This window comes from Dermochelys coriacea, chromosome 17, assembly GCF_009764565.3.
Source record: "Dermochelys coriacea isolate rDerCor1 chromosome 17, rDerCor1.pri.v4, whole genome shotgun sequence".
In the NCBI taxonomy this organism is placed as follows: domain Eukaryota; kingdom Metazoa; phylum Chordata; order Testudines; family Dermochelyidae; genus Dermochelys; species Dermochelys coriacea.
In genome coordinates this window covers 10,460,369-10,488,113 of record NC_050084.1, presented here as the reverse complement: position 1 = coordinate 10,488,113, position 27,745 = coordinate 10,460,369, and the positions used below count along the sequence as shown (strand labels likewise).

Here is a 27,745-nt window from a genome sequence, read left to right as displayed (position 1 = left end):
AGTCGCTTTCCCTCTCAACCTTCGTCTCTCCTGCAAGAGCCCAGCACATCGGGGCTCAGGTTTCACTTGCTAGAGTAATACAAATAATGGTAAAAAGAAAAGGAGGACTTGTGGCACCTTAGAGACTAACAAATTTATTAGAGCATAAGCTTTCGTGAGCTACAGCATCCGATGCAGTGAGCTGTAGCTCACGAAAGCTTATGCTCTAATAAATTTGTTAGTCTCTAAGGTGCCACAAGTCCTCCTTTTCTTTTTGCGAATACAGACTAACACGGCTGCTACTCTGAAACAAATAATGGTTATTCTGCTGCCTCCGCTGGCATAATTGTGACGGCAAGACCACCCAGCAGAGAGCTGTACTTTCGGGATTCGCTCCCTTTTATGATGCTTTGAGATTGTAAATATAGATTTCATCTTGACTTCGCCTTTTGTTACAATCTCTTATCAGGTTTCAGAGTAGCAGCCGTGTTAGTCTGTATTCGCAAAAAGAACAGGAGGACTTGTGGCACCTTAGAGACGAACACATTTATTAGAGCCTAAGCTTTCGTGAGCTACAGCTCACTTATCAATAGTCTTATGGCGAATTTGACATCATTCTATCAAATACTCAGCCCCAAATTCCTTCAGCGTGCTGGAATAATGTGCGGACTGCAGCTCTGTCTGAAAGAAGAGTGTACTCTGTGGTGGCTGGTGTGGCAGGAGAAGGCCACTTGAAAAAGTTCCCATTATACATCTTCCCATTAACGTGGCTTACGCTGCGGTGTAAAGGTTTCCCATGATCACAGACTCACATTTTGTCTTTGGCAATTGTATTTTTAAGGGGGTTAAATTTTCTGATCTTTCCAGAACCTGCTCATGTGTTTACACTATACAAAGTAGGGAGCCATGTAGTGTGTATAATTCCTTACATGATGAATCTACAACACAAGTACTGAATGCTTAGAAACTTGGCTTTAATTTTGGCTTTCCCTTTGATATTCAGATGAAATGGATGTTTGTTTTTTGGAGAAATCCTGATGTCCTTACTCTGGCAGACTCCCACTGATGTTCTAATGGGAGTTTGCCTGAGTTTTAGGACCTTGGGGCTTGGTTCTACATTAGGTACAATTTCAAAATCTTTCTAGAGGGTCATCATAGGGTTGATTCTTAGAGGTGCTAAGCAACTGCAGTGTCTTTTGGAAGTGCCTTCCAGTCATGGATGCTGAATCCTTCTCAGAATCCAGCCCTGTATTTGTGTGTCCTGAGTTTCATGCTCATGGAAAAAGTGCCTGACTGGCAATTCTACAGTTGATTTATCATATCCACAGACTAGGTGCTGCGCTAATAGCAGTAGCGATACAAGCACTCTCATGTACTGCTCCATCAGTGTGCTGCTGTCTCCTGATTTGGAGGGGAAACTTCTCGGGGTGAAAGTATTATTCAATCCCTGACCTATCTGTTGAAATCACCACTTAGCGCCAGTTGTGATAATGGTTGATGGGGTTGCTTGTCCAAAGGGAATTGTCCTGGAGCCACTAAACTCACTTCAGGTATATTGTATATAATATAACCATGCAAATTGTATTCCATTGGTGTCAGTGTTTCTGGATCTTTGTCTCTCACTATTAACAAAATATCCTAACGTTATTGTAACAACTGAATTTAAAAACTGCATTTTTAAGAGCTGTCACAAAATATTTAAGAAGGGTCATTAATCTCAAAAATTAAGTGGCCAGATTAGGAGAATTAAAAATAATATGCAGAATAATCCCTCCCCCCCCCCCCCCCAATAAAAAAGGATATTAGTGTTTGACTGAACATTGCATGCTCAGCGGTTATCTATCATCTGCTTGTCCTGTAACATTAAATTAGGGAGGCTGAAGGGAGTGGGTAATGAAAGTGCTTAATTTGTAATGAAAGACGTTCTGGGGCTCAAGCAATTAGGTGCCAAGGCTCAAATAATTTTTTTTTTTTTACTTTCATAACTGACACAGCAAGCCCACTATGAATTGCCAAACGTAGATGTGCCAGGGCTCAGCCCTGGCCCAAATGAAGCACTGGGTAAGGGGGATATGGAGCCATTTGCCAATAGGTCTCTAATTCAAATCCATTGCGGGTTGATAGTGACCAGTGATCAGGTTGCTCAGTGATTTGTGAGTGGATGACTTTAGTCCATTTCTTAATAGTCAGATGTTGAAATCACTACCTTCTATTGTCAGTCTTAGGAAAGGGGCTCACCCATAGGAATGCTGGGGGTACACCTGGGAAGCTCCCAATGCTGCTGTCCTTCTTCTATTAGTACTGTGGATAACTAGAGGGCTTTATCTTGAGGGCTTTCAACAGGGCACCTTTCACAAGCCCTAAAGACACATTAAAGCATGCATCTCATTTTAGAAAACTTAAATCTTAATTTGAAAGGGCTTGATTTGTGCTTTTTTTTTTTTTTTTTTTTAAGTGTTGTGCAGAGGATCTTATAAACTTGAATGTTGATCCCAAACTTAACCCCTTTCTTGATCAGCGTTTTTTTGTTTTTTGGTTTTTTTTTTTTAAAAGGACATAAAGCAAAGGGTGAGAGCTGTACACCTTGTGGAAGACCTCCATCCTAGTGAGAGAGAAGTTTGCACCTATATTTGATCTGACACTTTAAATATTGTTTAGTAGCCCATAAGCTGTTGAAGTTTATACCTAAGCCGAAGTCTATTTGTTTTAGGTCACTGAGTGGACTGGAAGTAATTCAAGGATGCAGGAATGTCCTGTTGAGCGCACATTTTTTCCCCTTCAGGTTTTTTTCAAATGGACGACATGTTTGCCATTCCACTAACTTAGTTAAAAAATTACAGTGCATAATCTTATGCTTCAGGGCATTAACTGATTTCTAGCTGGTGTTGGGTGGAAAAATAATTCCTCTCCAGCCTTGCACGATTGGCCAGGTACATTTTAGAGGACTTTCACTTTATTCTAAAGCATCAGGTGTAGGCCATAGGCAGGAGGAAGATACTGCATGCTTTCTGGCCTAAAAGCAGTTTACCTATGCTACTTATGAATCCTTCCAACATCCCTGTGATCACCGTAGGGGAAACTGAGAAGTTAAATGATTTGTGCACAGCTACAGAAGGAGTCTGCCAGAGCTGGCATTAAAATGTCAGAGTTCCTGGCTCTCTGTCATGTGCTGAGGTGAGAGAGATCAAGGTTTGGTTCCATGTGACAATTTCAGTATATTGCTTAATAATGTTTCACTAATAAGTGAAACGTTACTTTGTTTTAAGCAGTTTTGCCAGTATTGTGTGGAAGCTGGGTGTAATTTTGTAACTGCTGAACTCTGAGTTGGCATTTCATCAGTTTCAAGCAATCTTTTCTTTCTCTTGCATGAGAAAGAAAAGTTTCTTTTAAAAACCCGCACACTGTTCATGTAATGTTTTCCAGCAAGGACAATTATAGGGTAGTTAACCCTTCGGTTTAGTTAACCTATACAAAGTCAAGAGACGGTGACAATGCATTTCCTGTATTACTAGCATTTTTACTGCTGTCACTGCTTCAGATCTGAGCTTGTCTCATGTGCAGATTTAATAATACAGTCAGCTCAAAGGAATGCTGTTCACCCGACTTCTTCCAGCGCCTCTCGGAGCTGCCTTTCCCCGCTTTCCTAGGTACAACTCCTCTAGGCCTGCCACATGTTCCAGGTATGTCTTGTTGCGCCATTAATTTGAACAGGCATTGTGGGAAGACTGCTGTTGAGACGCGAGTGCAGTTGTACAGCAGTAACAAGGTCAGGAGACTGCTGTTTAATCTAAGGATCTGCTATGACTGTCTGTCACTCGACCACGAAAGTTTTTTAAAAGGGGCTGATCTTTAGACTAGAGAGCATTGCTTCTGTCTTAGGTTGCCTGCGAGTGATAGCAGTCAGGAAGGAATTCAGGTGGCAACTTTGGAGGCTCTGTTTACTTTCTTGTCACGTGTTTGGTTGGTCAATCTAGGCAGTCCATTATTTTGAGGAGTTATTTAAGGGTCTGATGTTCCTGTATTAATGTTGTATATTTGAAAAGTAACAGTTGGGCGAGAGTGTAGGGTTTGGCTGGAGCAGACACAATAAAACGACCTCACTCCCTCGCATTGAAATCCATGACTGGCTTTGTGTTTGGAAGCAGATCCACTTTCAAACACCACTGTCTCTACAGGCCTCTGCACCAACATTAGTGGTGGACTTGTCTCCCTGCAGAGAGTCTCTACGTGAGGGACTCTTCTAAAATAACCCTCCCCTTTGCATCTGGAACTCGTGATACCCTGGGTGGAAATTGTTTGCTAAAATCCCCTCTTGTAGACAAGGCCCTAAAGACTTACTTTTTTAAGAGGCCTAAAAAAAGGGAGAGGGGAAAAATAATATGAGCTTGGGGGAAGGTAGGGAGAGTCTTTATTCTGCCACATTAAAAATCTAGATATGCACATAAAGTAACCACTCATTTCTGTAACTCTCCTCTTCCCTGTTTCTTTATGCTTCAATTCTCCTTCCCCCTGCCCCATTGCGGCATGCCTCAGATTAGATTGCAAGACCCTTGGGGCATGGTACGGGTCTTTCATTTGTGCTGCAAGGCATTTAGGCACTGCATAAATAATAGTAAAAACTCTTGTTCTCATCTCAGTGAGCACATGAGCATTTCAATTAAACAAGCTTTACTGTATAGACCATGTGTCAGCTACTACAAATGGATGAGCTTTGCGTGTTTTTTTTTTTTTTTAACTGCTCTTAACTAGAATAATTTGTTAATCTGTCTTTGGATCTTAGTAAGTGGTATTACAGACCTTTTGTACCTGTAACAAACTCTTCGCCCTTAGGGAGGGGCCGAACTACCTTCATTTGAATAAACTTCATTCCAGCTTTCAGGAAAAGTTATATCTCTGCTACTGTATTTTTTGAAATCTTTGCTACTGCATTTCTGTCTTCTCCCTCCCCCTTACCCTTTCTTCTCTGAAGGAAAATTTTAAAGGAGCAGTCCACTTAAAACAAAATTCCTTATCTGTTGCTAATACTCGTGATTTTTAGAAGTGCCCTTAACCTAAATTTCCCTTTTAACTCCAGAAAACCAAACCAGTGTTAAAATTATCCCTGTTCTGGGTTCCAGGTGCCCTAGGGTGACCAGATAGCAGTGTGAAAAATCAGGATGGGGGTGGGGGGGGTAATAGGTGCCTATATAAGAAAAAGCCCCCCAAATCGTGACTGTCCCTATAAAATTGGGGTATCTGGTCACCCGAAGGTGCCCTCACCCATCAGTCTTGTTTTGGGGTTTTTTCCCTCCATTTGGGAAGTCAAGACACAGTCTCCTGTAGTTGCTGATATGTATTTTTTTGAACTTTGCACTTTGCCTTAGGCTCTGGCCTTTCAACACAGTTTGGAAGCAGTGTTTGAACTGTTTACCATTGTAGCTAAGCCTTTTGGCCAGCCAATGGTAGAACCACATTTTAAAAAAAGTTTTGGCCAGCCAAACCATGCTGGAAATTGGTTGAAATGTAACTCCCAGACTCGGCCAGTGTAGGAGAGGGACCCAAGATGCTAAAAGTCCAAAGCTTAGAAAGCATTTCATTTACTGCAGGAAAGAGCCTCTGAGCCATCAAGATTGACGCAGCACAAATGAATGTGGCCTGGAGGGTCAACTACAGCAAAACTATTTTTCCGGTATCCACGAAAGAACATAAAATGTGCAAACTTCTACCTGAACTAGAACAGCTCTTGTTAAACGTGACTTGAACATGGTTGGGCCTAACCGATCAGATTCTGGTGTGACTCTGCTCTCTTTGAAAGAGTGAAGAATTTTCCCCATTTAAATATCCATGGTGTTGTATGTAGTGCCCACAGAAGAGACTCCCAATACAGCACTTTCCATCTCGGGTTTACCTCTTGTTTTAACTGGAATGGGCATCGCTTTAGCTGTAGGGCTGATGAGCTTTTTTGGTCAGCTACAAACTACAGGGAGTGAACGAACGTCACATGATGCAACTCTGTGTGTCCTGCAGTCTCTGGAGACGAAACGTGATGCTTATAACCCTTAATGGTACCTACAGATGGTTTAAAACAAACATGGATTTACAGATCACAGCACCAACACACTTGCTTAGGGGCACTTGCCAAGGAAAATGTGTTGGTTGCATCAAAAGAGATGACGGAAATTTTAATTTGGAAAGTTGGAACCTCCAGGTTATAGATGCCCTCTGATAGGATGAAGAGAGGCAATTCCCATGACATCCTGTCTCTCTCGGTGGAATCTTAAGAAAATAATCAATCCTCCTTTGAAGATGGCATAGGGGACCCTTTTGGGGTCCCTATTAAACTTGCTTCCTCCTATATAAATATCACCCACTACAAGTGAAACCCTACCTAATGCTTTCCCTGTATCTGGTTAACTTTCTTATAGTGAATCTAAAATACTATAAAAAGAAAAGGAGTACTTGTGGCACCTTAGAGACGAACAAATTTATTTGAGCATAAGCTTTCGTGAGCTACAGCTCACTTCATCGGATGCATCCGATGAAGTGAGCTGTAGCTCACGAAAGCTTATGCTCAAATAAATTTGTTCGTCTCTAAGGTGCCACAAGTACTCCTTTTCTTTTTGCGAATACAGACTAACACGGCTGCTACTCTGAAACCTGTCATTAAAATACTATAGTTTGTGCTGTATGCAGTACATTCTCTCTTGTTCAGGTCCTGTTTGAACTAGCTGAATTTTGCTGTTTGTATACTCCCATTAGTAGGAACACTGTTGGTGTTAATTATTTGATCACAATTTTTTATATAAGAAGAACTTTATCGAGGATTTTTTTTTTTATTGCTCGTCCTTAAACCTCTATTGCCTTTAGTGTGCGTACGAATAGCTTAAGTATAACTTGTTCAATCTGAGCTAACAGTTTGGCCAAAATTCCCTCATGGAGTAAGTAGATCCAGCTCCTATGCTAGTTGCACCTGCTCAAATTGGGTCTCTATTTGGCTCTTTATTTCCAGTTAGGGGCCTTTGTACACATTGGGAAGAAGTAAAATGATAAAGTTAGTGAATTTACAGCTTTGGTAACTAGAATTAAGTTTAAATTTGCTGCAGTTACCAAAGCCATTTTAAAATAGAATGAGTCTGTACCAGGAAGGTCTCTTTTGGAGGTTGTCTTTTACACAAAGATCCACATGAACTCAAAGGGTTTTTAAACTGAAGTCTGGAGCATGTACAACTTGTGCTTCTATGTATAAGGAGGGAGAGTTGAAGCTGTCGGTATATCTCCCCTGTTTTCTGTGCTTCTGAAAGTGATATTAGTTGGAAGAAGTAGACGTTTTTAAGCATTTCAAACTTGGCACTAGATCCTGAAGATAATGGGGCTTCTCGTGACTAAGGCCCTTAGTTTGCTAGGCCCTTAGTGCGCCTTACTTATAAAAGGGGTAATGAGACAGAAGTCCTATAAAAGGAAATCTGAGCTGCCTCGACTGGATCTGGAGCTAGAATGAGTTTCGGTGGGAGAGATTTTTATCCTGCTCTTTTAAAAAGGCAAAATACAAGAACAATAGAAGCTAATCGGGGATTTAATTTTGTATAAAGAACTTTCAGCCTTTTTTTTTTCCAACCTGTTCATTCCATTTCTTCTTGGCAGGGTGTTGGCTGGAGTACAAAATTCTGCTATGATGATTGGCTCTAACTTCCTAAAATTTTCTTAAGAGAAATGATTCTTCTGTTATGTATATGGGTGTGGGATTGACTGTTAACAAATGTGTCTATGATATGGTGTAGGGTGAAGACACTCTTGAGATGTTCACAGCAGAGACAGGACTTAGTTTTCCTTCCATAAATTTGGAGTTGGCCTATGTATATGTATATATGGACATAGAGTTCACAAGAGTGAATTACAATTAAACTAGATACAAATATTTAAAATTACTTAAGCAAAAGCAAAACTGAAAGAAATGCTTTGACTAGGAGCATAAAACTTGCCATTGCAGAGTCAAATCTTCTGATTCTTCAGACTGAGTATCTGTCTTGGAACATGACTTTGTTATAATCTTTCTTTCATTAGAGGATCTGTCTCCAAAGGGAAATAACTGTCCAGTAACACCACAGAAGCAAATATAATTAAGAGCCTACTAGACACTTTACTGGGGCACATGTGCCCACACATTAGTGGTGCTTATCCTGAACTGATATATGGAATAGGACAAGAACAAGGAGGGTGGTCGGGTTATGTGGCTTAGTTTTGTCCTTTCAATACTCTTGTCTGGCAACTTTGATTTGTATTGTAACCTATTGAGAGAGTAGAGTTTTTAGTGCTCTTGTTACAAAGTGAAAATCTATAATCTACAACTCCTGCAAAGTTACTGGGGATTCCTAAAGTTAGTTTGAAATAGAGGCATTTTGTGGGGCCAGAAGACTCATTTGGCAACTCTCTCTACTTCGTTCACTCCCCACAGTCCCTTTTTATGCCAGTCTGTTTTATATGGATGGCTCTGCATGAGCCTAGGTGTGCCATAGTAACTAGCCTTGTTTTGTAATTCAAGGCATCTTGTTTGTTTGATAAACTTGGCAGAGCTGAAATGCTGTAACATGGTCCCATACTGCATCGGTACAGAGCCTGCTATCACCACTCTATTTATAACTCACTGCTGGGCTTTAACAGTCAGCCCCCAGTATCCTCTCTCTCTTAGGGACTTGAAGAACTTAGATTTTTTTTCTCCCGTCTCTGGGGCAGCAGGGAGAGGAGGAAGTCTTCAGCTTTGGGGAACTTTCCTTTTATTTTGTGGATGTCCTGGCATTCTGCTACTTGATATTTAGAAGACTGAGGCAAAGATGTTCCGGAGATGAAGGTCACTGGAAGGAACTTTGGGAGAACTCCCACTATGGTGAATTCAAGGTTTAAATCTGCGTAAGATATTAGAAGGGAAGAAACAGATGAGTGTTTAAGAGAATATTTTCTTTATTCCCTGACATAGGTCTCTTTGCGTGCTGGCAATCTAAATTATTAGTCTTGTGCTTTTTGTCTCATGGGATTCAAGTAAGAATTTTCTTAGAAAATCTGATCAGCTAGATCTAATGGCAGCATTAACAAGTCCAAACTGTAGATGATGCGAGACCTGTCTTTGTTGTGTACTTTAATATATGTGTACAAACAAGAGATTGCAAACAAAACTTACTTCAGTTTGGTCTTTTATCTGTGTAACCTGTAATCATGGGAAACAGTATCTTTGCAAATTGCTGCAGACACGTCACTGATCTAATCTTCCAGACACACAGCTTTAATTCGTCTGAGAGGGCCCCTCTCTTACCCAAATCTCCCGTTAGTTGCACTGAATCTCCTGATGTCTCCCTCCCTGTTCAAATGAAGTTGGATGTCTCAGAAGCTTGCAAGTGCATGCCGCTGTATCCGGACATTATTCTCAGCAATGCATCGAATGAAAGTCTGCAAATATGGCCAGAATATGTTCAAGGCTTACCCAAGGAGAAGGGCAGTGAAGAAATGATGAAAGCCTGTGAAAACAGCTGCTTGAAACTCAGTGTTGCTGTTGCTAGCTTAATAAAGCAGGCAAAGGCATCTTCTGCTCTGGCCGTCCTTCCTGTCGACCTTGGGAAAGGATCAGCAACACAGTTAAATCATTCTCAGTCACTTGAGGCCTGCCAGAATTGCGGGAAACTTGAGGCCAATGGCCTAGACTCTAAATCGTGCAACCAGGAAGAGCTTGTTGTACCAGCTGACAAAAGAGCTGCAGCCCACAGAATGCCTATTGCTGATTGGCAGCAAAACCAAGATCTCTCTAAGAGGGGAAAAGCCTCCAAGTTGGAACCATCATTAGCAGCTCCAGGTGTCCAATTAAAACACAGAACTAATGCTTCTAACTTGGGGAGCTGTGAAACGTTTGAAATGCCTGAATCTAATCTCTCTGGAAAGGCAGAAAAAAGCCAGGATATCCAAGAGACGGTCTTGTCTGTCATTACAGATGAGAATACACATATGATCCAGGATAAAAGCACTTGTTACTTACTGACCAATCCTGCAATTGGCCTAGATGATGAGTTAAACCTTGATCCTGATCTTGAAGAGAGCACGCTGCCATCAAAGCAGAAGAAGAGGAGGAGGAAAAGGAAGCTTTGTTTTTTAGGTGCATGGGGAGTGACTTTTTATTCTTCTGGGTGTGGGTGTGTTTATGTTTATATATCCTTATGGGGGGAGAGGTATGCTGGGAAGAAGCAAAGTTCCATACAGACTCTGTATTCACTCCCTTAATGATCTCAAAACTTTTTCCTTTTGGGCTGAAATATCCCATGTTTGTTCTTTCACAAGGTGATTTTATTATTATTATTATTTTTTTAAGTTTGCACAAAAGCTTTTTCCTTTTTCCGTTTTATGAAAGCCAACTTTCTTCGTGCACAGAACTCAATCACTGCAATCTAAACCTCTGACTTCACAAGTGACTAGGGCTCAGTAAGGAATAGTTGCGGTATGAAATTGCAAGGTTGTGATCTTCTTAAAGAGAAGTTATGTGTTCAGTGGATCTCTTTCCTACGTGCAGCTCTATGGTAACGTGCAAAAATTGCAGATTTGTGCAGAACTATACTGAGGCACAAGATATTTTAGGGTGGCTAATTTTTAAAATCCAAGTGTGCATTTGCACTTGTGCAACCAACTAGGGTTATTTTTTGCATCCAGCTCCCTCCCCTGGCTCTTTACAAGAGTAAGCTATTGCAGTGTTACATTTATGCATTTATACACAGATTAGGAAGTGCACAAGAAACGCCAACGGTCTGCATATAGAACCAGTTGGTCCTATTTATTTTATATATTGAGGCACGATGCGTACTTATGGGCAGTATGGATGAGTGAATATGAAAATTTTGTTCCGTGTGTGTAAATGTAACATGAAGTTTACAAGCTAACTTTTAATTTTTCTTCTTCTGCAGAGAGGTAGCATGATCTGATGGCTAAAGCCTAGTAAGAAAATGGAACCCTAACCATGGGCCAATGTCGCTCTCAGGGTGAAGTTCCATGGTTAAGGCGGGGAAGAGAATAAACGCTTCTGTGGCCATTTTCCCCCTTTAGTTTTATTTTTCAAGGTCTAGAATGTTCAAAGTGGTGGGTGGGAGGATGGTGTCTTAAGGTTATGAAAGATACCTGCTAAATATGGTCTTCCATGTGATTCTGCCAACTATATATGGCTATCACCTGTGCTTACATAGTGTCACAAGGTGTGTGGTTAGACCAGTGTGTGCAAACTTCTGCATGAAGAATGAAGGTATTTAATCTGATATTCATTTTATTTTTAGGCAAGTCCAGCCCCAGTTTATGCATCTCCCGATATGATTATGCTGTTCAAAGGCCAGAGCTGGATTACAAGGGGCTCTTCACATTATTGCACTGAAGGCAGGCCTGGGGAAGGGAGGGATCAAAAGTTCAGCTCTGTAAGTCTTTGGCTCCATTGCCCTGTGGATGGGCAGGGCTATCTGAGCCATTGTGGATGAAACTGCCTCTAAGCAGCTCTGCACTTGCTCTGTAGACTGGGGTAGGATCCTGTTCCTCCTCCTCCATCTTCCCTGTTCTTAAACTGGGAGCTGGGCAAAGGATTAGCCCCTGGATCAGGGCAGCATGGCTAAAGAGTCACAGCTGGTACTGTTGGATAGCTGCACAGTTTAGTTCTCTTTCAGTAGATCCTGTCTGGTAGGTAAAATAAGTGAGTGAGGTCAGTGAAGGCCAAGCAAGGTAGCTTAGTAGAGGGTTTTGGTGTGATGTCATAAAACGCACAGGAGCCGAGGTACTTGGAACTCCGTGCGGGATCGGATTTGCGTTTCAGGTTGGTACTCTCCACAGGAGGCTCTATCTGTAGCAACAAACCAGAGCGATATGTTGCAGGAGCACTCGTGTGTGCACCGTTACAATGCCAGTCTTTTAAATAAACACATTATTTTTAAGCTCGGGCCAGCTGTGATCAGCTTGTTGCTGAATTCTACCAAAAAGGTGCTGAGGAGTTTAGCAGACATGCTGGCTTTTGTTTTTAGTGGAAATGCTTTGGAGAACAGGTTTGTTATGTTCCCCCTGCTCTTCTCTTCTTCCCCCCCCCCCCCCCCCACGTTTTGCTTCTTTCTGAAAACGGACACTAGCATGTCTTGAATCTAAATATTAGTTACTCAAACCTGGGATCAAAGTGATAATCCTGTCAGGCTTCTGTTTCCACCCAGATTATTGGAAGCAGAGTATAAACGTCCTGGGGTCAAAGATTCTGCTCTTCTCTGCCCCTGTGAATCTGCAATAGCCACATTTTCTGCTCCATTACTGCTGATCCATGGTGTTACACTGCTGCAAATATGAAATTTTTGGTCCTGAATCCTGTCTTGGGTTCAGCTAGGTAGATGCTTTTAGCGTGCTGGGGTTCTTATTTGTTTTTATCTTTGTGCCAAATGTGCATTTTCAGTTTGCAGACATGCTTAAAAGCAAGACAAGTATTTGGAGTTTGGACGCCTATTTCAGACTGTGAAGACATGTTTGTACCCTCAAAATGAACCTGCAATCACAGTTGTGACAGGTTCATGCTTAAGATGAGTAAGGACAAAGAAGGTTTTTGATTCCTTCATCTTTAACAGTCTGCTGCTAGTGTTGCTAAATGCAGGTAAGGGGATTCTGAAAACTAAAAACCTCACTTTATTTTGACAGTGTCACTTATTTCTCAAGTTTGGGATGTAACTTCTTAGCAGGTTAATTTGGGACCGCATTTATACTGCTATGTCTTAGGCCTGAGGATGAAATCTGCAGCAAAGTGTTTCTATTAAAAGGCATCATTGTTGTCTCTTCAAGTAACAGAATGACTTCAGCTCAGTGGTTTTCAACATTTTTTCATTTGTGGATCCCTAAAAAATTTCAAATGGAGGTGCGGACCCCTTTGGCAATCTTAGACAGAGTCTGTAAACCTCCACGGGTCTGTGGATCATAGATTGAAAACCACTGACTTAGGTATTGGATACTTTCCTGGCTTGTTTGAACATTATGGATGTAAATTTCTGATGTTCCATTACCTCCCTTTCTTACAGGAAGTAGATTCAAATTCAGATATGAAAATTGCACCTTGGCAAGGGCTTTGCTCTAATTGTTTTTGAGAGGTGTCTACATCACGTGTGGGTTCAGTACAAATAGAGATAATCACAATATGGTGTCTTGTCTCAATTATTTTTTTTTGTCTGTCCATATGAGTAGATAGAAACTAATTCTTCTACTTAAACTCTTACATCAGGTGTGACATATAATTTGATCAAGCACTACAGGGTTTTCTATTCCCTCTAAAGAGTTGGTTTTCACCATAATATTTTGGTTTGCTTGTTTTTTTCAACATAGTGATCAGCAGAACCTGAACTCAGGTGGGGATTGGGATGTGAACTAATGGCCCAGAATATTTAGTTACTGCTGAAGTGTCTGCCCAAAGAAAACATGGTTCAGTCACTTTAGAAGAGCCTGTGAGGACGGGCTTAGACCCAGAGGATTCTTACTGTAAGTGTGTATTGTCACTTTAAATAATAGTTTTAACCTCCAGGTTCTTCTAACAGTTGTGACCATAAAGCAGTTTGGTTAGAGGTTTAATGTAGAAATAGAATGAATGTCCATATTGCTGTTTATAGTGATAAAATCAGGATAAGAAAGGAGGGGCGTCTGGGCTAAGGCTTCTGAAAAGAACACAACCAATTCTCAGATGTGATTCAGTAAATTACCATACCATATTTTTAAAATATTTTGTGTTGCGCTTTCTTGTACAGAGTAGGGGCTGAGTCCTACAAACACATTTGTTTGTAACTTAAAACGTAAAAAACACAGGAGAAATGCCCAGAAATGCTTTGTAATTTGAAGAAATGAGTATCTTTACTCATTGATATATCCACTGATAGAATAGCACAACACACTGGTTCCAGGTTTGGACTGAGAATTATAAAATAAAACTGCATTGCCTCTAAGAAAAAAAGCCTAGCTTTTTTTGCTTTTTTTTTTTTTTTTTTTTTTTTTAAATCCCTGTGTTACTAACCATCTTAAAGTTTATTGAAGGTGAACTTGTAAAAATTATTTTCCTTTCCCTCTTTGTACTGTTTGATTACCTCAGGCATTTCTCTGTGGAAAACGCTGGCACAGCTGGCGTTGTTTCTGTTTGTTGTCTCCCTTTCTATCTGGTTCTACAGAGCAGCAGTGAAAGTTGGTGACTCCTTTTAAAAGTGGGTAGGCGAAACTTCCATGCAAAGCTCTGCTAGGCTTCGTGAGTCACTGCAGAGGATGCGATGCTTACCCTGAGGAGACACCTATGCAGTGCTCCAAGTTGCGGTTGCAACGAAAGAGACAGTTTGTGTGGAAATGGCAATGTCCTGAAAACCCTTCCTTAATTTGTAAAACCATCTTTCTTTTCCCAAAGGCAGCCTAAACTATTGGGTTAATCTGCTGCTCTCTTTTGGTTCAGGATTAATTTCTTGCTCCTCAACTTGAGACCATGCTGGCTAGAGCTGGATCGTGTGGTGCAAGTAAGCCTTAAACTGCCACCTCTTTGCTGCCCCTCCCTGCCCCATAGCTTTACCAATTCATATCCTTTCCTGATGGTCAGTGGGGACTATATTGTGCCATATTGCATGATGACAGCTTCTTGATGTGGCAAGGTCTTCTAGGAAGCAGTCCACCAAAATGCTGCTCACACCATTAGTTTAACTTTTATAGCCCTGGAAAGTCATAAACAGAAGCTGAATTATTTAGAAATTTAGAATGTATTAACCCTGAATTTATGTAGGAAAGCTCATATGCAGCCTCCCCTTTGATTGGGGTAGATGGAGTTAATAGCACTTATCTATGACCAGTTGGTGTTGCTCAGTTCACGCTTGGAGCCAGGGTAGTCCTGGCTTGCAGCATTTGTTAACCCATGATGCCTCAGCAAAAAACAAAACAAAAAAAAAAAAAAACAAAAAAACACACTAGCAGGAAAATGAGTGGCATGCCTGTCTCTAGAACTGCCCACCTCTGAGCAAGTCAGTTAATTTCCCCTTGCTTTTTAGGAAACGTCACTTACTTGCTGGGAACTTAGAAGTGTTTCCAGTTGACATGTTTCCTGCCTTTGTAGCTATAGAAAAAGGTAGTAATCTTGGAGAATGTCAATTGGCCATGTTCCTCGCTCTGGTGCCAGAGTGGCCGTTGTGTCCAAACTAGGTATCTCTTGTGGTCTGTTTGGGTGGGATACCTCCTCAGTGGGGCTAATGGGAGAGAGTGACACGTGTGCAGAGCAGCAAATGTTGGGTTGATTATAGCATCAGTGGGATCCTGGTGTGAGGCCTGCTATATTAAGCCCATACGGTTTGCCAGGGCTGCAGGCAAGAGCTTCAGGGTGGCTGCTGGGTGGAAGAGCATAAAGACTGGCCTTTGCGGGTCTGGTGATACCAAGTGAAAGCTTCCCCTAAGTCTAAAATAGCTTGTTGTACATGGGGCCTACTGTAGCACCCTTGGGGCTAAACCCTGTCTCCCCACCTACACGTCCGCTAGAGTACAACAAAGGAGAACTTCCCCCTCTGATTGCACCCACGCAGGATCCAGCCTTGTCCTAGGCTCCAGAAGTCAGGTTATGTGGGAGGGGATGGATAGTGCTGTCATTGACGCTAGTAACCCAAGAGGTAGCATTTCAGGGGCACCCTGTGGCCTCATCCCCCACCCTGTGCACCAGGTTGTCTGAAGGGAACTCTGCTCTATACGTGTAACAAGGGGTGCCTCTCCCCAGGCTCTGGGGATGTGCCTTTCAAAGACCCAGCTTCTCAGGGCACTGTTGCTCAGGCAGTGTGTCCGTTCCTCTTTCCCGGGATGGCTTGGGCATGTCAGAATCCTAGTGGAGCCTTTAGTCAGCTCTGCTCGTGGGGTTCTGTCAAAGCACAGCACGCATGGGAGACGCATGTAGAGGGACGCTAAACATTAGCACCTGGGCAGTCACTGCCGATGGCACCAGAGGCTGTTAAAACAGCTCTGCTGTTTACTCCGTCCCATTGGAATTGTTTCCTGTCCCATTTCTTGCACCTGCTCCCTGTTGTAATTTGGCCTTTTCAGTCATCTGTAGGTAGGAGGCCAATAAATTAGGAGTGATTTTAATCTGAAGCCATAATACCAGAATAATAATCCTAGGGAGAGAACGCTTAGTGCTTTGCTGGCATTAATTACTTAACTCTCGTGGCCCCTACAAGAGGCAGGCAAGTAAATGTGTTTATCACCATTTTCCAGATGGTAAAAGGTGAGAGACTGAGTGGTTACCTAACCATCCTGAGGCTGCAGAAGGAGCTGATGCTTTGGGGCTAGCGTAGCTGATGCTCACTGATGTGTATTCACCTGAATCATCTATAAAAATGAAGTGGCATGTTAAAGGAGTTTAGGAAAATGCTATGAAATACCCAGAAGTGCAGCTGGGGATGAGATGGTAACTCCCTAGAAGCAGTAGAAATGTAAAAAACTATCGAGTAAGAGGATGACAATTTCATTTCACAGCAGTTTTTGAGGTTTTGACATTTGTTTTAGTTCTGTATTGGAACAAAAAAAAAAAAACCTTTTTAACCCCCCCGCCCCCCAAAGAAAGTATCTTTCGATGTGGGAAGGGGGCTGTCTCCTGGTAAGGAGGGCACCAGAACAGAAGTTTTTCATCCCAGATCACTCTGAATCAGGCAGAGCGGGGACTTGTACCTGGATCTCCCACCTTCCCAGTCATTGTGCTTAACCACCAGGCTACAAGGTGACATTGTCTCTCCTTAAACCATCCTGATGAAAACTTGACTGAGACTGATGTGCCGCTTGCAAAAGCTTTCAGCTTTTAGGAAACGGCATATTTTAATTAAATAAAATTTTGTGTAGCTCTTTTATTAGATCATCCAAGCCAGCTCCTTCCTTCATGACCAGTACAGTAATATTCTCCCTACAGCACATTCCCCAGTGTTCTGACCAGTCTCATTTAAATTATTGAGCTGTAGGGATTTCACATGACTCTCTAGGAGCATTATGGATTTTGAACAGATCACTGCTATTATCACACTGCCAATGGCTTTTGTATGTGCAGATTGTCCTTGAGTAAGAAAATCTGTCTGTGTCCAGGAACCACACCAGGGTGGGCATGGAGGAACTGCAAAAAAAAAAAAACAAGTCATTTCATTTTGCATGTGTTGGGTGAAGTGGTGTTCTTCACGCAAAGTCTCTCCCATTGTACTGCAAGACACTTTCTGCAAAGTAATTTTAAAATGCAAAAAGTTACGTGATGCATACGGGGCGTGGGAGCTGTTTGTGTTTCTGTGAAGTAGCTTGGGTCCCACGTGACATGTGGGTTAGGAATGCAACTGCCCTCTTTTTAGCTGAACAGGAGAGCAAGGGAAGGTATTTAAGAACCCACGTAACTTGTTGGTGCACAGGTTACAACTGCCCTTGGGCTGCAAAGCACCACACACCCATCTATTCATTAAGAAGGTTCTTAAAATTGAACTGAATTTTTCTAGGCTGAGCCATTCTTCCTTTTTCTCTTCTCCCCCCCCCCCCCCCACCTCTTCCCTGCTGATTCGGCTCTGTTTGGGAGATGTGTACCACTTGGGCAAGGGAAAGGGTGTTGCATATGCAAGTGGTAAGGTATGGCACACCTATGTCTATTAAACATTAATTGTATGGAGGCAGGGGGAATCTAATGACTTGGGCTTTTTTTAAACCACAGATTGAAATGGAGGACCCCAGCTTTTGGTAGGCTGGTATGTTAAGCAACCTGAGGCGACTGGCTTTGTTGTTTTGGGCCCTTGCTAAATCTTTCTTTCCCCTCTCCCGCATTGTGACTAGAACATCCATCTGGCATGGCTTTAATGAACGGTGACGGCTCCTACGAGCACCTCAAGGAGGAGAGCAGGCAGAATGGCCATGAGGAAGCTGAGCCAGGGGATGATGCGAACGACCAGGAAGTTATCGTCATACAGGACACCGGCTTCACTGTCAAGATCTACGCTCCGGGGATAGAACCTTTTTCCCTACAGGTGAGCGTCTGTTGAGGAGATGCAGCAATGGCAGCTGGTTTAGAACTAATTGAGGTTAGAGTGGGGGAGAACAAGGCGGTTATAAGGGAAAGACCCAGACTGGAAAAGGTACTTGTGCCCAGATTGGCTGACCCTTGCTGGCTGGCGTGTTAATCATTTATGCTGGCATATAGTATGACGCTTGTAAAGCTAATCAAACGCTAACTAACTAATCCTCTCAACACATCTGTGTGAGGGAGGAAGGTAGGTCTGGCATTATCCCGAGAGGTGAAGGGAGCGGGAAGAAGAGAGATGTTAAATCACTTGCCGCAGGTGTTGGGGGAAGGCGGGAAAGCAATGTCAGGGCTGGGGTTAGAAGTTTCTTTCCATGAGATCTCCCTAGATCGGAATACATTGCATGGCAAAAGCTAACCAGAAGCCTCTGAGGTTGGTGCCCGCACATCCGACCTTCTCTCCCAATGAGTGAAGGGGAAAGAACAGGTGACTGGCCAGCTGTGTTTTGTCAGAGCTATGCTTGCAGGAAGTCCATTTAATTTAATAATGACCCTTAGCCAACATCTCATGGTCACAAAGAGGCCTTTCCTCTTTGGCTGTTTGGCTGTTTTCCCTTTCCCTTTTCAAATCTTGCCCGAGGACAATGACGCAGAGCTAGGCAGCGGTGTTGAGACAATGCAAAGGGAAAGAAAGGAGGCTGGACGAGCAAAGGGAGATGTAGTGTTGGAGGCTGACTGGGGCAAACCTGTGGAGGCTCAAGGAGGGCGTTGTGCACTGGATCCTGAAACAAACGGGTAATCAATGGCGTTTGGAAGATGTGGCTGCATTTCTCAGCACGCCTGCAGCAGTGCGGTTTTCCCTCTAGTACCTGGTGCATGGGCACCTGTTGTTAGCCTTCCTATGACCACACCTTCCAACCCCGTCAGTATGGGCAGTGGCTTTGCTTTGTAGGATGAGGCCACTCCAAGACTTCTTTCCCCTCTCCGTTCACGCACCACCAGGCTAATTCTCTCCCCTCCGTTCTTGTCCAGTGGCATTTTGTTTCCAGCTGTGCACAGCAGGATCCAAGGTTAAAAATAATTCGGGATCCAAGGTCCTGAGCTTGGAGAGGCAACGTGAGCTCATGGGAGGCAAATCAGGCTGAGCATGTCGGGTCAAACAGCCGGCCCTTCTAGCTGCTCAGAGAAGGGCTGTCTTGCCTTGCAGGATGAGCAAGGGGGAGATTTCTCACCTGCCTTCCTCTGGGGCATTGACAGCTGCTGTGAGATGGGGCAGGTTCCTCAGCCTGCTGCGGCGAAGTGCCAAGGAGGCTGTGAAAAGTGAGCCAGTCCCTAATGGCGGGGTGGCCTCTGTAAAGGAGGTGTCATGCCTTCTGTTCCCCCACCCCCGGCCACCCCCCCAAAAAAGGGATGATGATCCGTAGTCTCTTTGGCTTTGGGTCGCTAGGATTCCCGGTAGATGCTTCTGCGACGGTGCTAGGCTGTGTGCAAAAATGTGCTGTGATGGAGAGTTAAGATGAGTTCTTCCTGCTTGTGGCTCGAAAGGCAGGGTTGTTCCAGAAGCTCCTTTTTGTCACCGGAGTTGGGGTGAATCTACTAGCATGTGACTCATGGACGAACATCTGCTCCCGCGGATCGGGATGGGCTTTGATGGGCTTGGCGGCTGTTATACTTTGGCACTGAGAACAGGCTAGGGAAAGCGTTTTCCCAGAGGCGTGTGAGTCTCCAAATGAAGGGGAAACCGTATCTACCTGTGACCAGCAGAAAATACAGTTAAATGATCTCCCCAGCGCAACCAGATGAATCTGAACTTGGCTCCTTTTTCCTTTAATTCCTTTTGCCTGTTAGCTTTAATAGGCTAATAATAGCAGGCTATGCTGTTTACAGCAGCTTATGTAAACCATCCTGGGTCTGCATAGCTTGAGAATGGCCTCAATGATGTTTGAAGGGTTAGACAGGAGCCTCGGTAGGCCAGTCACGTAAGTCAAGACAGCTTTGTCTGTTGCTGAAGCTGCATGCTTGAAGGCTGAATTTTACCCCCAAGATGCAGTGTGGCTGTACGTGCATAACATTGTGTGTGCAAAGCAAATTAGATAGGGGAAATAGCCATCTCGGTTCCTAATTATCCATTTTGCCACTGGCATCCTTAAAAATCTGGCCCCAAATGCTTAATATTGTTGTAATCTTCCCTTGTTCACTCTTTTCTAGCCAGAAATGTCCAGTACCCTATGTGCACGGCGGCAGCAAGCCATGACATGCCCGTGCTGCATGGTTCCAGGCATCGGAACCTCAATGGCTGATACTTTTTGGGGGTGCGATGGGAAGCAGAGCAATGTGGGAATGTTTCTCTCCCCCCCCCCCACCCTCACCAAGTCCAAGAGAGCATTGAAGGAGGGTTAAATCCTACCTTCCCAAACTCATGAGAGTGCAGGGGGCCACAAATGCGCTAAAGCCATCATCTTCTGCACCACAAAGGGACAGGCCATGGAGAGACCATGCTTGGGAATCAGGAATCCCATGCATGCTACGGAGCAGTGCTCCTTGCCAGCACTCCCCACGGAGATGTCCCTGGAAACAGAAAAACCTAGTAACTTGCTGGCATGCTGCACTGGTAACTTGGGTGGCAGAGAGATGGCTAACCCCCTCCATCAGAGGCAGGAAGGAGGTGGAGCTGAGTGTGTAACTCGTTTGATTTATTTGTTTTTTTGTTTTGTTTTTTTTAAGGTCTCTCCCCAAGAGATGGTGCAGGAGATCCACCAGGTGCTGATGGACAGAGAGGACACCTGCCACCGAACCTGCTTCTCTCTGCAGCTGGATGGGAACGTCCTGGATAACTTTGCTGAGCTGAAAACTATTGAAGGGCTGCAGGAGGGGTCGGTGCTGAAAGTGGTTGAAGGCACGTTCTATAAACGAGGGGGGCAGGGGAACGGTCTGAGTGATAGAAAATGAAATCTCTGGATTGTCTTTCTACAGACTTAGTGCCAGTGAGGACAAGGTACTTGATTGACATCTCTGGAGATAGGGAGGGGCTTTCTCCACCCCCACCGACCACTGCCACCTCCTCACCTTAGCCCTCGCTTGTCAGGACCAACCCCATGGCCCATTCAGTCTTAGCCCCTCTGGTAACAGGCCACAAGAAAATCTGTTGTGGAGGTGGTTTTTGCAATGTGACCCCTTTCCATAGCTGGAGACTGGACTTAGATCAAACTCATTTTGTGCAGGCCACTGAGTATCTGTCGGGTGGGGGATAACTTCCTGTTGCCGCTAGTCTTTGCACCATTAGCTTACAGGTGAATGGCTAGGTAACCAGCCAACGACTCATTCCCAGGTAGTATCCACAAAAGGTGAAGTTAATAATATAAAGCAAGTAAGGCCCTGGGAGGGCAGCCATTGCACAGTGTGGGGTACTCCTGTATCCAGTGAGCTTTACCCATGCCAACTATACCAGGAGAAAATGCCATTTCATGGCTGCCCCCTGTACCTAGAGTAGAACACACCAGCAGAACAGTGAAGAGTCCAGTGCCATGCTGGCTCATCTTTTAAGGAACTTGGTTATTGGAGTTTGGGCTTACGGGCTTTACTTGCTTCCCAAGAAAGCCCCGAAAGCTTACAGATTAGGTCGGGCGGCGTGCGAGACCTTCACGCCAACAGAGGAGCCTGGTCGTGCTGCAGCAACGAGCAAGTGGATGGTGATGTAAAATTGCCAGTTGCTGTTCGTGCTTGTAATGAGTCCCTCACTAAGGACAAGCAAGTGAGGCTGTAAAATGAGGTGGGCGAAATTAATCCCTGGCTGAACTCCCTTGATATTAGCCGTGTGTGTATGTGTGCGTGGAGACCTTTGAGAGCCACAATGAGAGTAAACTGTTATGACCCTGAGACACTCTCTCCTTCTGATGATCAGAGCCCTATACGGTACGGGAAGCCAGAATACACGTGCGTCACATTCGGGACCTTCTGAAGAGCCTTGACCCATCAGATGCTTTCAATGGTGTGGACTGCAACTCGCTCTCGTTCCTGAGCGTCTTCACGGAAGGAGACCTAGGAGGTATGGAACAGAAGGCTTCTCGGGTGTGATGAACCCGTCGGGTGCGGTAGAAAATGCAGCCGTTCCACCATGCCGACCGCTTAATCGGTTAAAGTGCTTGGTTTAATTGATGGATGCCCCATATCAGTGGGGTCTAGGGTAAAACTCTCAACACTCCTTTCCTAAAATAAATTATTTATTGTTAGGTGGTAGGGCTAGATACTGTGGAGTCAGGAGCTCTTCCTGGCTCTGTCACTGGCTGCAGGCCACTTAACGTGTACTCTGCCTGTCTATATTAGGTGCTTATGTGGCTTAAATGACTGCAGTATGTGGGTGCCTTGCGCTTTAATGTGTTTATCCTCACTGGACAGGGTGAGGTAGAGCAGTGCTATTCTCTCCATTGGGCAGATGGGAACTGAAGCACAGAGAGGTTAAGTGACTAGCCCAGCCTCACACAGGATGTTTGTGGTGGAGCGGGAATTAAACCTGGGTCTCTCAGAGCCCAGGTTAGTGCTCTAACTTTGTTCCATTGGCTAGTGTGCGTATGGTGAAATGGATGTTCACTGGTTAAAAATCTAATCCTTCCAAGGCTAGTTATATTCATGCTGGGATGTTTTCACTCTTGAGAAGCGTACCGGAATAATGGATATTATTTCCGGGTACATTAGCTTACAAGGAAGAGGTAACCTTTCAAAGGAGTGTAAAGGGGTTAGGTGCCAAAATCCTTTCAACAGTGCCCAAGATGACTTTCAGCGGAAGTTATAAACGTCTTCTTTAGGACGCTTTGCAAATCCAGCCTTGATGCTTAATAAAAACCGCTTCTTGCTATAATGCTAATGTCAGGCTGGGACAAGGGAGCAGCTGTCAGTTGTTCGCACAGTGGTCCTAGCTGAAGTGTAGTTCTGACAGACCAAACAGATGGGGTCAATTCTGGAGGGGGAATTCAAGCAATCGAATCCCACTGCATGCGACCACGCAGTCGCTGTTCAGCATTGATCTTCTGTCTGTCTGTTTTGTTTAGACAGTGGAAAACGGAAGAAGAAAGGTACTGAAATGGAACAAATTGACTGCACCCCTCCTGAACATATCCTGCCTGGTGGCAAAGAGAGACCCCTCTGTGCCCTCCAGCCCCAGAACAGAGAGTGGAAGGTAGAGTTCTCCTGCATCTTTGAAGATGGCCATCTGGGCCGCTCTTGAAGGGACACATTCAGGGATTGAAAGTTACATTGAAGTGACCTTTGGGACTTGCTCTGTTGAGTCCTGGACCTGTGCCTGAATCGCTAGTACTGCTAGGCCACAGGCATAAAGTTTAAGGTCTAGTATTTTGCACACAGACTACACGGGATAGGTGGATCGCTTTATAACAGTGACCCTTTCTCTTGAAAGGGTGGGGGGGCGGGAAGGGGAGATCTTCTGTTTCTAGCCCTTTGAAGATTCTAGGATACTGGGGCTTCAAATTGCTTTAGTCTAGTTACACTGGTGCTTCCCATTTGGATTCCAACACAGCTTTAGCAGCTGCTGTTTTGAGAACCACTGCATCAAGAAATCCATGCCTTCTACTGTCTACAGCCATTGGGGATCTGCTCTTCAACTATGGGTAAAGAGCAACGCTCTGATGCTTGGGTGTGAGATGTAAAATATCACATGGGAAAGACCTTGCAAAGTGTTTAGTGGATGTATACTTTCAGGAGCACTAACTTGGCAAGCAGTATTCCTGGGACCGGTGGGGATGGGGGGTGTGAGAGAGAGGGAGAGAGAGCTTGCACATGGAAGTGTGTGCATTCTAGCCATATGAAGTGTGTTCTGAAACGGGGGATCTGGACTGATGGAAGCGCTCATGTTGTGTGCTTCACAGCCTTTGCAGTGCCTAAAAGTCTTGACCATGAGTGGCTGGAACCCCCCACCTGGCAACCGGAAAATGCACGGAGACCTCATGTATCTGTATGTCATCACTGTGGAGGATCGACACGTTAGTATTACTGCGTCCACCCGAGGATTTTACCTGAATCAGTGAGTAAATATGACTCTCCTCCTCTCCCCAAGCTAGCGAGTTTGCCTTAACTGGCTTAAAATGAAGTGGGTCTTTGTCTCAGTAGTGAGTAGTCTAATATAATCCTGCATTTATGCAAGATCCTAGGTGTTGCCATTCTGGATCGAGCTATTTGGTCAAGTCTGGTATCCTTCCTCAACAGTAGATAAGTGGCTGATGCTTTAGAAGAAGGTAACACTTTCTGTTATGCTCCAAGCGAATTTTGCAGTGCTGTTTGAAAAGGGAGGCAATTCCTTCCTGACCCCTGTGGTGGTCATTTTATGCCTTGAAGCATATGTCTACCCCAGCTTTGCAAAATCTGGCAGTTGGCCAACCCAGGCATAGATTCTACTTGCCCACCCTTTACCATGACTGTAGATGGTGTTAAATAATGAGGTCCGTGACTAGAGCTTCTAGGTGCTACGTTAATGCAAATAATAACTAAACTGATTGTGTTGTGCTTGCTGTAGGTGAGTAGAATTTTGCAAGGCTAGCTAATCCTTGGCAAATATGATTGATGGGCTGGAAGACTGTGTAAGGTCCTAATTCATGGAAGAAACCATAGTCAAAAATAGAACCAAACCCCCTTCACTTAGGAAGAGAACATACAAGTTGAGCCTGTCTGTGTCCTGCTCTCCTTCAGAGGGAGAGTGAGCCATTGAGACTAGTGAAAAGCCAGCTCACAGAAGAAATAATTGAAAAGAAGCTTTTATTGTGGTCTGTAGCCCCTGTCAAAACTTGCAGGGTTGAGGCTAGGAAAGTAAAGGTTTAAGCATATGCATAACTTAACTCCCATGAGTAAAGTGTCTGATTTTAGGCCATGAGAATGCAGGTTTGGTTGCCCACAGTCAAAATGAACTCCTCCGTATGAGGGTTTCCCAAAATGTGGCCCGCAGACCAATTGCTGGTGAATTGTGGCAAGATCTGGTTCATGTGGTCCTGGGGACTCCACCGTTTCAATTCTAACATTCCATTTCTTGTCTGAATATTCCATGAAAGAGCTATTTAAAAAAAGCAACTGCTGCTTGACCATGAGTGGATCTGGGAGGCAGGTTGTCCCGATTGAGAAGGGAGATGTCTCTTAAGAGGTGGTCCATGTGCTCACAACGCTGGAAAAGCCCCACTCCGTGAAATCCACCCTTCAAGCTGGGAAGGGAAAAACATAACTCTGGTAGTGGCTAGACTTATTCTAGGCACATTTGCTGCCCCATCTATCAGGATGCAGACTCAAGGATGCTCATTGTGGTTTACGTGGAGGGAGTAGATAGCCCTCAAAGGAGCCTGTTACAGCCTGACCAGTAGAGAACATGTCACAAAGGTCTCTGTTTTGCAAATCTTGTGGGGTTTTTTTTTTTCATCTTGAGCCATTTCATATGATGTGTAAATTAAAAGCTGCCAAAATGCTGCCACCTTATCTTGACAAGAGTGGTATTTTTATTTCTACCATAACAGGAGCTTCTTTCTCTTTGCAGGTCGACTGCATATAATTTTAATCCTAAACCTGCCAATCCCAGTTTTCTCAGTCATTCCCTGGTGGAACTCCTTAACCAGATCAGCCCGACGTTCAAAAGAAATTTCTCAGCTCTGCAGAAGAAACGGTAGCATCAGTGTTTCCATGTTGAGCTTCCTTGGCTTTTCTGATGGTTAAATTGTTTGGTGTGAGGCTCAGATATTTGGCTTGCTGTCTAGGGGATTGGATGGTGCTGTCTGTCTCATAAAGCCAGGTGTTGACTGTAACACTCTCTGCTTCATTCAGAGCTGAGGGATGCTTACTGGAAGTTAGATGAAACTTTGCATTTTTGTAGCAAGGATCTCCAAGCTTTTTACAAATGGGACCTCTGTGAGGTAGGTAGTGAAATCCTCATTTCAGATGGGGAAGCTAAGGTGCAGAGCTGAAGTGATTTGCCCAGGGTTACTCAGCAAGTCAGTGAAGGAGAAACCCAGGAGTCTTGACACCTAATCCCATTGGCAGTTTTTCCAGAAACCATTAGACCACTTTCCCTGAGAGCATGTAAACATATTAGCATGCATGTGATGTAACATTAGCTTCAGTATCTTCTCGGAGGCCTGCATTATGGCTGGGACTCTAAGTTCCTTGTCACTGCACTGATCAGGAATATAATGTCTATGCCTGTGTACAAGGTTGGGTTCCCGGGAATAGGTGGGAAAGGGACACCCCTTTTTTTTTTTTTTCTTGGGGCCTTAATCTCCAGGAAAGGTGCAACTGGAGGAACAAGTGCCCTCGGGAATCTATGATTGTTTGCATAACCTGGAGCAGATATCTTATTATGATTGGTGTGCCTAGCCAGGCACCAAAGAGTTAACGTAAAGCATTACTGAGCTCTGTAACAGCCCTTATCATTGGGCATTCTTGCATGGGCATAAAGAAATAAGACTAAAACCAGTATAATATGAGGAAAAGTATCATAGGGTGATTTTGTTTAAAATAACGACTCTCCTGTTCATTACAAACCTGCAAACACGCATGCATGTGAATTTGCTGTAATTCTGTGTAACTTTTATTTTGTATTATTACATGCGCTAATTGTTTTATAACCTTGTCCTTGCGACAGGGATCCCCTTACTCGGCTCCCAAACAAAACCTATCATTCTTTGGAGAGTCCACTTAATTAACTGCCTGGGCTCTGCAGGATATCAATTGACAGGCACATTGTATGGCTTTCAAAAATCTTGCATCTGGTCTCATTAGGGGGATAAGTGACCTTCTACAAAAGCTAAAAATTAGCCGTGGCCTGAAACCCACCACTGTGACTATCTGGCCATTTAAAAAAATGATTAGTCTGTTGCCCGTTGAGCCAGAAATGAGTACAGATGGGATTCTGACACCTACTGAGAGCAAAGAAGCTACCCAAAAGGCCATTAGGTAATGCTTGCTTTTTCACTTCACTGGTGGATACGCTATATTGTTATAACAACAATCTACGTGGGCCAGGGCTTAGCACAGGCATGATCCTAGCTCCAGCATACAGAGCTAGAGTGAACTAACACAGTGGTAAGATTGGGGTGGGGGTTGTGACTGGAGAGCTTTCTCCATACAAAGCTAGCTTGGTTTCAAGAACAAGACTGAATAAAATGTACCAAGCCCAGTTTATTCTCTACGTTGCTGTTGAGTTTTAAGCCAATTCCAAGCGTGGGTCTAGATCCGACGACACTTGTTGAGCTAGTTGTGGTCCCTTTATAGGGCTGATGTTGGCTCTTGTGGATGAGCTTTTGTTGGGGAGGAGGAGAATTCTTGTGTTCGCCAAATCTAAAGTCCCCTTCAGTGGAAATAATCTGATAGCTGTGAACTCCTGCCTAGGGTTCAGAGGCATCCCTTTGAAAGGATAGCCACCCCCTTCCAGGTATACAGTTGGACGGCACCCCAGGTAGAGCACGCCATGGACTGCGTGAGGGCGGAAGATGCTTATACTTCAAGGCTGGGCTATGAAGAGCACATACCTGGACAGGTATATCTAGCTGCACTCTGTACTGCTGTTGATGATGGTGATGATCCTCTTAGTCCCTGTCATAGAGAACTGAAAATTGCTTACCAAGGGATAACAGCCTCCCAGTATCCATGTGAAGCAGGGGGAGAATTAACCTCCTCCATCTTGCAGGTGGAGGGACTGAGGCACAAAGCAGCAAGTGTCCTGTGCAAGGTGTCTCTCGGAGCCAGGACTCCTGACAATCTAGCTGCCTTCTCCAACCACTAAATTTGCCTCCTGTC

At 44.1% G+C, this 27,745-nt stretch overlaps 1 protein-coding gene across 4 annotated transcripts in view; it reads left to right on the top strand.

Annotated features, from left to right (window-relative positions):
- Positions 1-27,745, top strand: part of CLUH (clustered mitochondria homolog) — a 56,544-nt gene that overhangs the window by 4,596 nt on the left and 24,203 nt on the right. For 2 of the 4 annotated variants that reach the window (XM_038375562.2, XM_038375563.2), the window contains exons 2-8: positions 17,782-17,972; positions 20,690-20,861; positions 21,867-22,010; positions 23,011-23,138; positions 23,845-23,999; positions 25,491-25,616; positions 27,338-27,485. In XM_038375562.2, coding sequence (XP_038231490.1) covers positions 17,782-17,972; positions 20,690-20,861; positions 21,867-22,010; positions 23,011-23,138; positions 23,845-23,999; positions 25,491-25,616; positions 27,338-27,485 — 1,064 coding nt within the window. Of the gene's footprint in view, positions 1-8,627; positions 10,094-14,428; positions 14,475-17,781; positions 17,973-20,689; positions 20,862-21,866; positions 22,011-23,010; positions 23,139-23,844; positions 24,000-25,490; positions 25,617-27,337; positions 27,486-27,745 lie in introns of those variants that run through there. The other 2 variants (XM_038375561.2, XM_043499256.1) reach the window with 2 other exon arrangements.